The sequence below is a fragment of the Brachionichthys hirsutus genome, chromosome 11 (assembly GCF_040956055.1).
Source record: "Brachionichthys hirsutus isolate HB-005 chromosome 11, CSIRO-AGI_Bhir_v1, whole genome shotgun sequence".
NCBI classification, from domain to species: Eukaryota; Metazoa; Chordata; class Actinopteri; order Lophiiformes; family Brachionichthyidae; genus Brachionichthys; species Brachionichthys hirsutus.
In genome coordinates this window covers 7568672-7580170 of record NC_090907.1, presented here as the reverse complement: position 1 = coordinate 7580170, position 11499 = coordinate 7568672, and the positions used below count along the sequence as shown (strand labels likewise).

The window sequence follows — 11499 nt, the reverse complement described above, 5'->3', positions numbered from 1 at the left end:
TTGACCTTGAACTGAGATTTATTCTTTAGAATTCTTTGGAGGTTTTATAATTCTCGTCTTTATGATAAGCTGATTACCCTCTCCTTGACAGCAGTGCACAGCGAGGGCAGTAAAGGTGCAGGATTACAAGGTGATGATCCATAAAGGGTTTGGCTCAGATAAGATGGTTTGTGGGACTGACTGGTGACTTTCGGTCAACAGAAACCCGTTTTTCTTCTTGACAATGAGGCTGACTCCCTAACAAATTAGTGCAAAACGCCTGAGCACGAGGTCAGATTGGATGATTTTTGGAATTTGTGGCGTTTGTTTGGTGAGGAAGCTTTTCATCATTTTGTTTCCTTTTGTGTCTGTGCAGACGAGATCATAAAAAATATAGCGGCGCATGAAAGGCCGCATTTTCAACCTTTAACCTGCTCATCACTCAGCAATGCAGCAGATCTGGTGCCTTTAAAACACATCGTTGTGCTCATGTTTGCTTTGTCATCGCGTCTCGACCGTTCTCCTGTGACGATTTCAGCTCCACTGGCGAACTTTGTCATGCCGGCAGTCACAATGAAACGGCTCGTTGTAGGTGAGTGGCCCTATTAATGTGCCTAATGGCATATGAGCAATAGCTGAGCGAAACTGCAAGGGGTGACTGCCTCGGCAACTTCCCGTTCTGAAATGTGAACCTCCACTGCTGCGCTCGATTCAGAGGAACCCATTAGAACAAACTGCTCTTGGGTGCAGCAAAGCAGACCGGACGCCATCGTTTATGAACCAGATCACCTCTAGGTGCCCCCCCCCCGGGCAAGGGCAAATCACAGACCTCCGGCATTCAAATCCTAACAGAGAAACACTCAATATCTGGAAACAGGGAGACTAAAAATGACTTTCCCATCTGTTCAGGTAGCACGTCGCTAACTAAAGGTATGTGTGTGGGAGACGTCTGCCTCCAGTGCATTTCCAAATTAGCCTGTCGAGATTTCCACTTTTTCAATTCAGACTCGATAAAACATTATAATGTTTATGAATGCTTGGTGCAAGGTTTTAAAATAACAGGTGAGCTTGACTAATAATTACTTTTTCTCAGCTAAGCAGTCCATTTGTTTTATATATTAGCATCTCATCTTTGTTCCCACTCCCCTGATCCGCTGGTCAAACTGTTTGTTTATATCCATTACATGGAAAGGACAAATGATTCAGGTTTGTTTATCCCAAATATACAAGATAACATTTTAAGGCAAACACTTTCATTTCAGTTATTTAAGCTACAGATAAATAAGTGCAGCACCTGTCTCATAACACTAAATAACTTGTTTGGTTAGATTCTCAATAACGTTTAATGATTCAAGCTTGTAATTATTGACTATTTCATTAAACATGAAGGTTTAACTTGATAAATCACTGTCAGGCTTTACACTGGAGTTTAGACCTGATCCAAGAAGCTGCTAAATTCATTCCACAAACAAAAAGAAAGCAGCAGGATAAGAGGAGAAATCATGGGGAAAGGGCGCCCTCCTGTGGTCAAAACCTCGAACTGCGTCAAAGCGTATAGGAGACTGAAGAGCAATCTAAACCAGGAGTCTCTGTCTCAAATTACCTGGGGGGCCGCAGGGGGCAGAGTCGGGATGAGGTTGGGCCGCATCAGGGATACTACAAAAAAAAAAGATTTGTTTAATAAAAATCCAACAGTCCTTTTACTCCAATGGTGGAAAAACAAATTAATTCAATTCAGTTTTATTTCCAGAAGATGCTGCATCGCGCTCCACAAGACTCCAAGATAGTTGAACTCTTGGAGATCAACTTCAAGTCCATCTCTGACTTCAACTGTACCGGGACCAGACAGTCCTCACCAAAGGCCCCCCCCCCCCCCCCCCCCCCCCCCGGACCCCGTACTCCAGAAGCAACCCCCACGCTTCATATCTAAAAAAAAAAACAAATTCCTAGAAAGATACACCTGAAACTCAGGAGAACCAGTTTGTTTGGTGTAACTGAGCATCTCCACTGGAGCAGTAAGGGGTCGCCGAATGAAAGCTTTCTCACTTTCATATGTATTCAGTAACATTCAGTGCAGATGTGTTCGGACGTCACATCTGTATTGCAACGGTTAGGGGCATCAACATTGAACGGTATACGATGGGTTCGGTCTCAGATCTGTACTGTTTCCCCATCGCGTATGGAAAGATCTCCAGTCATATGTTCATGCAGCGTTTTTGAAGCCACTGCGCACACACGCACACACACACACACGCACACACACATAGTCAGTGTGAAGGGTTTAGATGTGATGATGCATTCAGAGCTGATTGGCCCAGACAGTAAAAGCATGTGCAGCACTTCAACCTGCAGCATGTCACTCTGGCCCCGGCGCTCAGCCGCTGCTATTTGCATATTCATGCGGCTTTTATCGACACGCCCGATGTTTGAGTCTGAGTCATTTGCCTCCTTGATGTTCCATTGTCAGGTCCACCCACTGGTCATCTCACGGTCTGTGGGGCGACTGCAGAGCAACCATCGGCTGCATCAATGGGAGCTGGAGGGACTTTTCAACCTGAGCCAAAGCAACAGTCTGATTGGAGCGATTCAGGTTATTCCGATTTCCATGGCGACCGTATGAGGGAAGGGAAAGAGCCACATGGGAGCAACAACAAAACAACTTTATTAACATCAAACATTACCAATAGTGTTGAGTACTTGTTTTAATTAGCCACGTCTTCTAAATGATGTTTAATTTACCTTGAATATTTCTATCTATCTATCTATATTTTTAACAGGGTGACTTTGTAACCTCTGCTCCAGGACTACCCTACAAATAGTACAACATATCTATATGTTGTGGAGTCATGATTTGAAGGAAAGCACACATTCCAGTGCATAGACACAATCCTTGAGCCTAAGCCTCTGTTCCGTTTGAGCGCACACACACACACACACAGCTCTGAGGTCACTCTGTCGCAAGGTCAGGCTCGGATATCAGTTTTTAACATCTTGACGGAACCCATTCACATCGAGATAAGGAACGTGCGTCTTGTCCAGGCTGCACACAACAGGAGCTGATGCCACGCCCACGTGAGTCACGCTCCTCTATTCTGAGTCAAGGTCTCACACTTGTTGCCGTGGATCGTTTTTCACACGCCACTTGATTCTCAGTTGTTCAGAAGAACTCCGGAATAATAAAGCCGACCGCATAGACATGCTGTGTTCTGCAGGTTTGGAACACAAGCAGGGAATTCTCTATATAGAATGGACTTCAGTGATGGTTTCAATGTGACATCATCTTCAGGTGTTGAACCGTTTTAAACAAGGCGTTTTAGGATGCATAAACTTAAACTCAGTTATTCTGCAGAAATCAGCACAAAAACTTCCACAAAGTGTTTGTTTTGTCTGATAACAGTCTAAAACTCAGCTATTCAATTTACGTTATTCTCTGAAAATCTAAATAAATTTCCATTTGAATGATGAACCTGAAGAAAGCACATTTATGCTTTACACAAGCCATAAACAAAGCCAGTGTAACGATTAAACTCTGCAGCTGCATACTTCATATTGCTGGACTACCGGTATTTACCCACACAAATGTTTAACGTGCAAACCTCTCTATTTCTGCATGCGGATGCCTTGAGCATTTTGAGAATGAACAAACACAAAAGTAAATAATGTACAGCTTCAGATTCATAATCTTTATAGTCTTCAATGAATCAGGGTTGTGGTATTTTAATGTATTGAAATAATGCAAGTCAACAGTTAGTTTTTATTTTGGTTCTGCAGCAACCTAACGGAGAACTCCAATGAAGTGCAATTGTACTCAAGCCAGTTACAGTTGAAAGCTATTACAGGCACACGTTTTGTGCAAATTTAAAACAGCATCGGAACAATTTCTACAGATGCAGAGCATAAAATACATGCCAGAGAGAAACTAAACTAAACCGGTTTACGCTGACAATAGTTCGGAAGACTTCCTGCAAACACAATATCTATCCAAGCTAATACTTGAAGAGCACGTCCCACCCATCGTCAGACATGGGGCGGGAAGAACGGAGGCAACGTTCAGTCTTTACACACGGCGGGAAATGTGTGATGTCATCCGACTCAATCAACGTGACCCCCCCCCCCCAATCAACACGTCGCACAGGAATCCAAACGTGTCGCCGTTCAAACGGAATATAAAATCGACATGACAAAATGAAAACCCCAAATCAGCACGATTGGAAAGAGCGACGCTCGTTTTAAGAGCTCCCAACGCTTTCATCCTTCCTGCATGTCTGGCAGTTAAGAACACCGGCAACACAATAAATAAATAAAGGTTAGGGATTAATGCAACTTAAAGGTTACACAAGACAACACAATCAAGCCTTGATGGGCTCGACCAGTAATCCCTCTAGCGATTACAAACATCAGTCCAATATCTACACACCAAAAAGTTAACGTCCGAAGATCATAGGACCGAGTTGGGATATCCCGGTCACTCAGACATTACAGCCAAAGCTTCGTTTGCTCCACCGTCCCTCACAGCGAAAACCTGAGAGCAAATTAAACATCCCTGGAAACGTTTGCACTGGTTGCTTTTTATCCTTCCAAACTGTCAAATGTTATTTGATGTCATGAACCATTTTCCTGAAAGCAGAAGCCAACATTTCACATCTGTTGGGGGGGGGAGGGTTTATGTAATGCAAAATTTAAACACATTAAACGTTTTGTCTTTGCAACATTTCCTCCTGTAATTAGTAGGGCAGCGGTAATAAAGTGGATCGTGCTCGGTGCTCTCCAGGAGGCCCGATGAGGCCAAGCAACCCACCGATCGGCTTCGTACCACACTAACATCTGGATGAATTGTTACGCTGGAGCGCGTTGTGTGTTTTGACCTTCTAAACCGACAGATGGAGGCTCACAAACGGCGCTTGTGAAGGAAAACAGATGCGAAACTACATTCTACAGCTTTCCTTTCATCAAACAATCAAAGGGCCGCGCCGTGATCTTTAACGTCCTACGATTTAACAGCAACAACAAAAAACTACTGGAGTCGCGCTCACATGGCAACTATCGAAAAGTAAACTTAGTGTAACATACATATTAAATAGTGTATAGTCCATGCAATTGCGCACGGCCGGGTTTGCATTGTAATGGTACGTCAGTATTAGTGTATGGGAGATGGCGGCCACCAGTGCATTTCCAAATTAGCCTCCGGGAGACAAACTCCTCAACGCCCGGCAGACTCCTCAGCCGGACTTGAAGAGCAGGATGGCCACCTGGCCCAAGTAGAAATAGATGAAATGCTTCGTCTCGTGGGTGACGTAGCTGCCGAAGTTCCTCCCGACGATGCAGTGCCAGGTCGGGTTGTACTTCTTGTCAAACTCCTGAAAAGGCCGAAGAGGACAATCGGTGAATACCGATGTGTAAATCCTGCTGGACACATCACGACCAAGGTCACAATACGAATTGGGATATGGAGCGGTTCGGCCTTTTATAAATGTCCCACAGTGCATTGCGAGCGGCCATATTGTGTGGGCTGTGTTTACACGCTCAGTGTTCTTGATCGTTCATCCAGTGATAATGTTATATTGTACATAAACTTTTATCGCATTCCTCGGGTTACTTCTTGGCGAGGAGGAAGCAGCGAAGGAGAGCGTGGATCGCTGCAATCAACCGACCGGACGTGCCGTGCTACGATCGTAGCGAAACCCCCGGCAGACGAAGATGAAGCTCACTTACCCTAAGCCTTTAATTATTAGAGACAGATGTAAACACAGCTCTGAATAAAAATGCTAAACATACCGAAACAGCAACGGAAACCATTCAGCTGCTAAAATGCTAACAAAGTTGTATTGAGCAGAATCTGCTAGATATCGCCGTCGCATCTAATAAATGAATCCCACGTTCCGTATTGAATTGGTGCGTCTGTTTGAGCAGCAGTTTGGATTCTGTGAGCAGAGCTGGCTTCATGCAGAGAAACACAAACATCACGGACCCGTCCGGAACAGAACCACAATAGCTGTCGAGACTCCGATGGTTCTGAAAGTCCTTCAAAGAGTAAACTGAGCTGGGTTACAAGAAGATTTATCAAGTCCGGGTGGGAAAATAATTGTAAAAAGTTAAGCTGACCATCAATCAATGGCTTGTGTCCGTGTCATTTCTGAAGCTATTTTTGGACATTTTTAGTCTTTAATCAACAAGAACAGTCAAGGAGGTGACAAGAAATGCAGGAGACAGACTGAGTATATACTAAATATAGTTTTTACATACTAACCTGCCTCCTGTTAAGTACTTTGAACTGCAGTACTGTAAGTTTTACCACCTCTGCAAGGAGCCAATATTTTTGCCCGGACAGTTATTACACGATGATGATCTGAAGCCAAATCTGGAATGTTTACATTTTTAGGTGTAAAAAGAATTGTTGTCAAAAGGTCATTGAAAATCCGGAAGAAACTCAAAACCAATGAATACAAACTTTATATTTAAAAAAAAATGCTCTTGATCTCGGGTGACACTGTCAACACTAATCTCTCCTTAGGATGACCTGACTATGACCCAGGATGACCTGACCATGACCCCCCCCCCCCCCCCCCCCCTCACCTTCTTGATGTAGGCAGCGATGTCCTTCTCGATGTTGTACTTCTCCATAGCCTGGGTGGCACAGTCCACCGCGTCCTGCTGCATGTCCTCCGACATGTCTGCGTTCTTGATCACGGCTTTCCTGTCAGTCATAGTTGAGGAGGAGGAGGAGGAGGATGATGATGAAGATGATGATGATGATGCCTGCTGAGGGAGAAAGGGGCACGTTCACTGGAAATGAACAACGCACGTGGTGTTTTGGGGTTTTAGGCCGCCGCGACGCAGATGATTGTGGCACCGTTTGTTTTGGGATTATCTGAACGGATCATTTACGTTCGTGTGTGATTCTCGCTGTAGCATCAGTGACGTCCTTTTTTTTATTTTTTTTAATCGTTTCGTGGATTGGCTGCGAAACTTGATACAGGTGGAGTTAAATTACCCTAGTTGCACAAATCACTTTTAAAATGTATTTCAAATAAGCAGTTTCTCCATAACGAAGCAAAAGTATTCAAAGTAATTACCGACTCGGCGGGGTAAAAAAAATACGCCAATTGTTATAGAGATGTAAAAAATAAGAGCTCACCATCACAGAAACTCGAATGAGAGATATATCAATTCATGCATGCAAAGCCCCCCCCCTCTTACCTTTACTGGGGCGGGATGCTGACAATTCCTTTAGGAAAATAAATATATGTCACACAACCAGGTGATGCTGCGACTAATTGCTTTTTCAGGATTTACACGATGAGCTCCGGAGGTTGGTTGTCTTTCTGCTGCGCTGCTCAAAGGTTCACGCCCCTCTGCTGCAGGCTTCGCACCGCCATTGGCTGAGACGCAGCCTCGCCGTGTGGCGCAAGCGTTTTTCTCCAGCTGCCGTCTGCCGGCATCTTATTTCGTCCCACAATGCATCATTCACGATATACGCCGCTAAGCGGAAGCGAGACGCTGGACGTGGGTAGTTTTCGGTACGTCGGTTCGAGCCCGGCTGTCAGCGCCACTAATGTCGCTTTGCCATCTACGACTGATACAGGAAAAAACTGTCTGCTCCGATGTCGTTTCACAATTTAAGACTTCAAAACAAGCTAGAGATGAACTGGGTTGCTGCTTAGAACCTTACATGATCTATACAATACAATAAGAGATGAGTCATAAAAAATAAACAAGCAAAATTACCAGGTCTGAAAATGTTTTATTGGAAATGCTGAGAAAGAAAGAAAGATTAAGCAAAATGAAACAAACTACTCCCAAATACACACATTTTTAATTCCTTCATACCAGGCATCTACGATTCCATCCTTTGATCCAAATTCCTGGTCCTTTGTTTCGTTTTCTTGTCAAATAAAGCCATTATCACTGAAAAACTTTAAATAGGCACGTTGGGGCCTAACAGAAAAAACGTTGCTCTGGGACTCCTGTTAATTACTTCTGAATTCAACTTTCATTTGAATCCTGGAAAACTGATCCTGTTCCGAGCATCCATCCTTGCCTATCCCTTCCCTAATCGATCCACTCATCCAGCTCCAAGGATTGGGATCCACTGAACCTTGAAATACCAGGAAGAAAATCAGAGGCAGACTGTTAGAATAACATCAAGATTTTGGAGCCCAATTTTATCCATTTTGAGCACGCATGTCAGATCAAGTAAAAAAAGAAAAGGAAATAAAAAGCCATAAAACCTAAAACAAAACAACTTAACTTCAGGGTAAAGTTAAAAGTGGGACATTATGCAACATTTTTTTTTACATTTGACAGCAAAGTTGTTACACATACATCACAACACTTATCTAGGACTGCTTATTGTCACAAGTCAGAGTAGCATGTTAAAAAATGTATCTACACACAAGCACAGCACATATGGCTTTCTTTGACATGCATAATGACAACCTATTAAAATGTTCAATTTATGGAATATGAAGCGTACCATGGCCTGATTGTTCCTCAATTAGATGTCCTATCCTGACCATACAAATGAAATGTGCTCCACAATGGTTTTATTCCAAATCACTTTAATCCTTCTCTTCAGATGTCTAAAGGAAGACACAAGGGTAAAATACAGTTAAGCATTGGGCTCTCCATCCAAAAAGCCCACCTCACAGATCCAACGAGAAGCCAATTAAAAAAATATTGAATAATTAAAGTCAAACTCAATCTTCAATACTTGCAAAAACAACGTTTTTGAAGTTCAACACGGCTTATTCTATTGAAGCAATTCAGACTGAAAGAAGTTGAAAGGAAGAAAAAGAAGATGGAGGGTGGGAAGAGGAAAAGGTACATCTACATACCAAGATCATCCAAAAGGACCTCGAGACATGAAATGCAATGAAACTTATGAAAGGTAAAAACGTCACTGGTAGAAATGTTTAGGAACGGGAGCGAGAACGGCTGTGTCGCGGCGAGTAGCGGGGCGATCCTCTGCCTTGACCACGGGAATTGCTGCGACTGCGGCTGGCACTGGCGCTGCGGCTCCTGCTCCGGCTGCCGCGGCTTCTGGAACGTGATCTTCCATAACTTGGGCTGCGAGGACCATCTAATTTCACACCAACGTAAGCAGTCTCTCCCTGGCAGACACAAGAGAACTTGACATTGAAAAGACAAGATTCCTTCCTACGGTGGAAATACCACAGATAGAAATTGGGGCCATGTGTGCTTCAAATTTGCACATTTCCTGAAGTACTCACCTCAACAGCAAAGACATATTATCCATGATTATTAAATCAGTACACATACCTCATGCGAGCGGAATTTGGTGTTGTCCAGTTTTCGGACGGCATAAGACATGTCTTCTTTGCGCACAAATTCTACAACTCCAGTTCCATCTCTGTGAACGTCGGCATAGCACACATCACCAGCTTCACGCATGTGGTCCTTCAGGTCCTGCCAGCTGCCACTCTGAGGGAGTCCTGAAACACAAACGTGTATCTTCACCGATCTTATCACGTAGTAGCACGGCTGCGATACTGAACTATTTCAATTAATCTAAAATGCTTAAGAGGTAGAAACTGTTTTGAATTCAATACAAGAAAGTTTGTGAAAAACATATGAATTTGAAAATCACCAGAATTAAATTGTTTCTGAAACAGTAACTTAAAGAATGATAAAACACTGCAACTCTGTTTACTGGCACAAAGAAGCTCTAGGAGCTCAAACGTTCCTTTTCTTGTGCAGACTTTAGTTTTATTGCAATATTTGTTCAGTGTATTAACCCCATAAATGACTAATTCACGTGTTTACCTGACACAATGACCCTGAATTCTGAGCGTCTGGATGGGGGCCCATATCTGCCCCTGGGAGCGCCCCCGCCGAGCCCACCAAAACCGCCTCTGGATCCCCTGCCGCTCCGTGGGAACTCCACGCGCAACCTGTAGCCGTCGTAGTCATAACCATCCCGCCCGTACACTGCGTCATCAGCGTCCCTGTGAACGAGGCGGTGCAGCTTCAGTAACACGGCATGAAGGACAGCGAGGGTAGAGCGAGATGCTAAGTTAGCCACAGCATTCCCAAGTTAGCAAACACTCATGTTAGCGGCTAGCTTGATGCAGCGGGGAAAACCAGCACATTACATTACGCACAGCGCGTCACAGGGAGACGCGAAGTACAAAGACGAGAAGACTGCCGTTATTTCATCTTTTTGCAACTTGAGTCTTAAATAAAAAAGTAAAATCTAAACAAAAGGAGCACACGCGTTCATTAGCCTCACAATGCAGCTAACGCTAGCTAGCCTCACGAAGTTAGCTTAGCTCTTTACCTGGGATCCTCGAATTCAATGAAGGCGAAAGGCGGCCCCCCTCTCCGGTTCTTCAGGTCGATATCGCGAATTGTTCCGTATTTATAGAAGACGTCTTCAACGTCTTTCGTCCGAATATCGGGAGGAAGGTTTCCCACATAAATTCGACAATCGTTGTTTCCAGCAGGGCCTCGCACGACACCCGACATTTCTCGCCGTTAGCTTGTTTCTTAAAACAAGGTTAACGACTTGGTTGGCTGCAAGATCCAAAACAGTCCACGGAGTTACCGAAAATAAAGTCCAATCGCTCGAAAGTCGTTAAATTGGCGCCGTTTCACGTCGCCGTGCGGCTAATATTCACTGGGTGGACAACACTCGTCTCCAAGCGGCCTCCACTCCTTTTTTTCAGGAACGGAGGGGGGCGGAACTACTTTACGAAGCATTAATGGCGGCAAGACCGCAGCCAGAGCGGGCACACCCGCCTCACAAAATAGTCCGTCAGTCAGCTGAAATCAGGGGCGTCACTAGGTTTTGAGGACAGTGGGGGCTTACTAAGCTCATAAATTCATTTGTGTTGATGCCAAGCATGTGGTAAAATAAAATCATCCTGTGATCACAATTCAATTATCCTTAGACTGGCTGGCTGAGATTTATGTTTCCGTGGAAGCGTCTCAGGGGGCACAAGCTGCACTTTATATCAGCACCACGTATTCAGTTTTCTGAAAATGTTTCCAATAATCGGTGTTTCTATCAACAAAGCAGGGAGATGGTAAAAAAACAATTTAACGCAGCCTACTTGTAGAGCCCCCGTCGACCACATCCTGTGTATTGTCCATCCATCCGTGATCCTAACTAAATCTGTATTTTAATTTGTTCAATAAAAAAATAAAAAGCCAACATATCCTGTTCCTGTGACTGAGAGAATAAAGCTGCATAAAAAAAGTAAAGAAGTCATGTGATTAACTCTTTCATCAGCGTGTCGTTTCTGCATTTTCCAATTATTTAATTTCATCGTGTAAAGGTGAACTGTTCTATTTTAGCCGCTATTTTATTTTATTTTATTTTATTTTATTTATTTACAACGCATAGTTTATTTTCTCTATTGGAATTATCACAATCAATCAATCAACCAACGCTCGTTTCGCCTGCCCGCTGAGCTGCGCAGGCCGGACCGGGAGCAGGAAGCTGTTTCCGGCTGGAGGCGGGGCCGAGCTCACTGTCAGGGCGGAGGAAGCTGTTTCCGG

General features: G+C 44.0%; 2 protein-coding genes across 2 annotated transcripts; both read right to left on the bottom strand.

Moving 5' to 3' along the window:
* Positions 1-5198: 5198 nt before the first annotated feature.
* Positions 5199-6684, bottom strand: dynll2a (dynein, light chain, LC8-type 2a). The gene is made up of 2 exons (XM_068745102.1): positions 6553-6684; positions 5199-5336 (listed from the first exon to the last, which is right to left on the bottom strand). The coding sequence occupies exons 1-2, from the start codon at positions 6682-6684 to the stop codon at positions 5199-5201; spliced, it is 270 nt and encodes an 89-aa protein (XP_068601203.1).
* Positions 6685-7700: 1016 nt separating this feature from the next.
* Positions 7701-10613, bottom strand: srsf1a (serine and arginine rich splicing factor 1a). Its single transcript, XM_068745101.1, has 5 exons — positions 10277-10613; positions 9763-9944; positions 9259-9431; positions 8453-9089; positions 7701-8074 (listed from the first exon to the last, which is right to left on the bottom strand). Exons 1-4 carry the CDS (start codon positions 10462-10464, stop codon positions 8892-8894), a joined length of 741 nt encoding a protein of 246 aa, XP_068601202.1. The 5' UTR covers positions 10465-10613; the 3' UTR covers positions 7701-8074; positions 8453-8891.
* Positions 10614-11499: the final 886 nt, after the last annotated feature.

Bases quoted from the DNA above. Each gene is read 5' to 3' on its own strand.
- srsf1a (XM_068745101.1), bottom strand. From the start codon at position 10,464: ATGTCGGGTGTCGTGCGAGGCCCTGCTGGAAACAACGATTGTCGAATT. The intron at 9,432-9,762 runs GTAAACACGTGA...TTTGTGTTTCAG, and splicing joins ATTCAGGGTCATTGTGTCAG to GACTCCCTCAGAGTGGCAGC. The intron at 9,090-9,258 runs GTATGTGTACTG...TGTGTCTGCCAG, and splicing joins CCAAATTCCGCTCGCATGAG to GGAGAGACTGCTTACGTTGG.
- dynll2a (XM_068745102.1), bottom strand. From the start codon at position 6,684: ATGACTGACAGGAAAGCCGTGATCAAGAACGCAGACATGTCGGAGGAC. The intron at 5,337-6,552 runs GTGAGGGGGGGG...CGGCCTTTTCAG, and splicing joins TCGCTGCCTACATCAAGAAG to GAGTTTGACAAGAAGTACAA.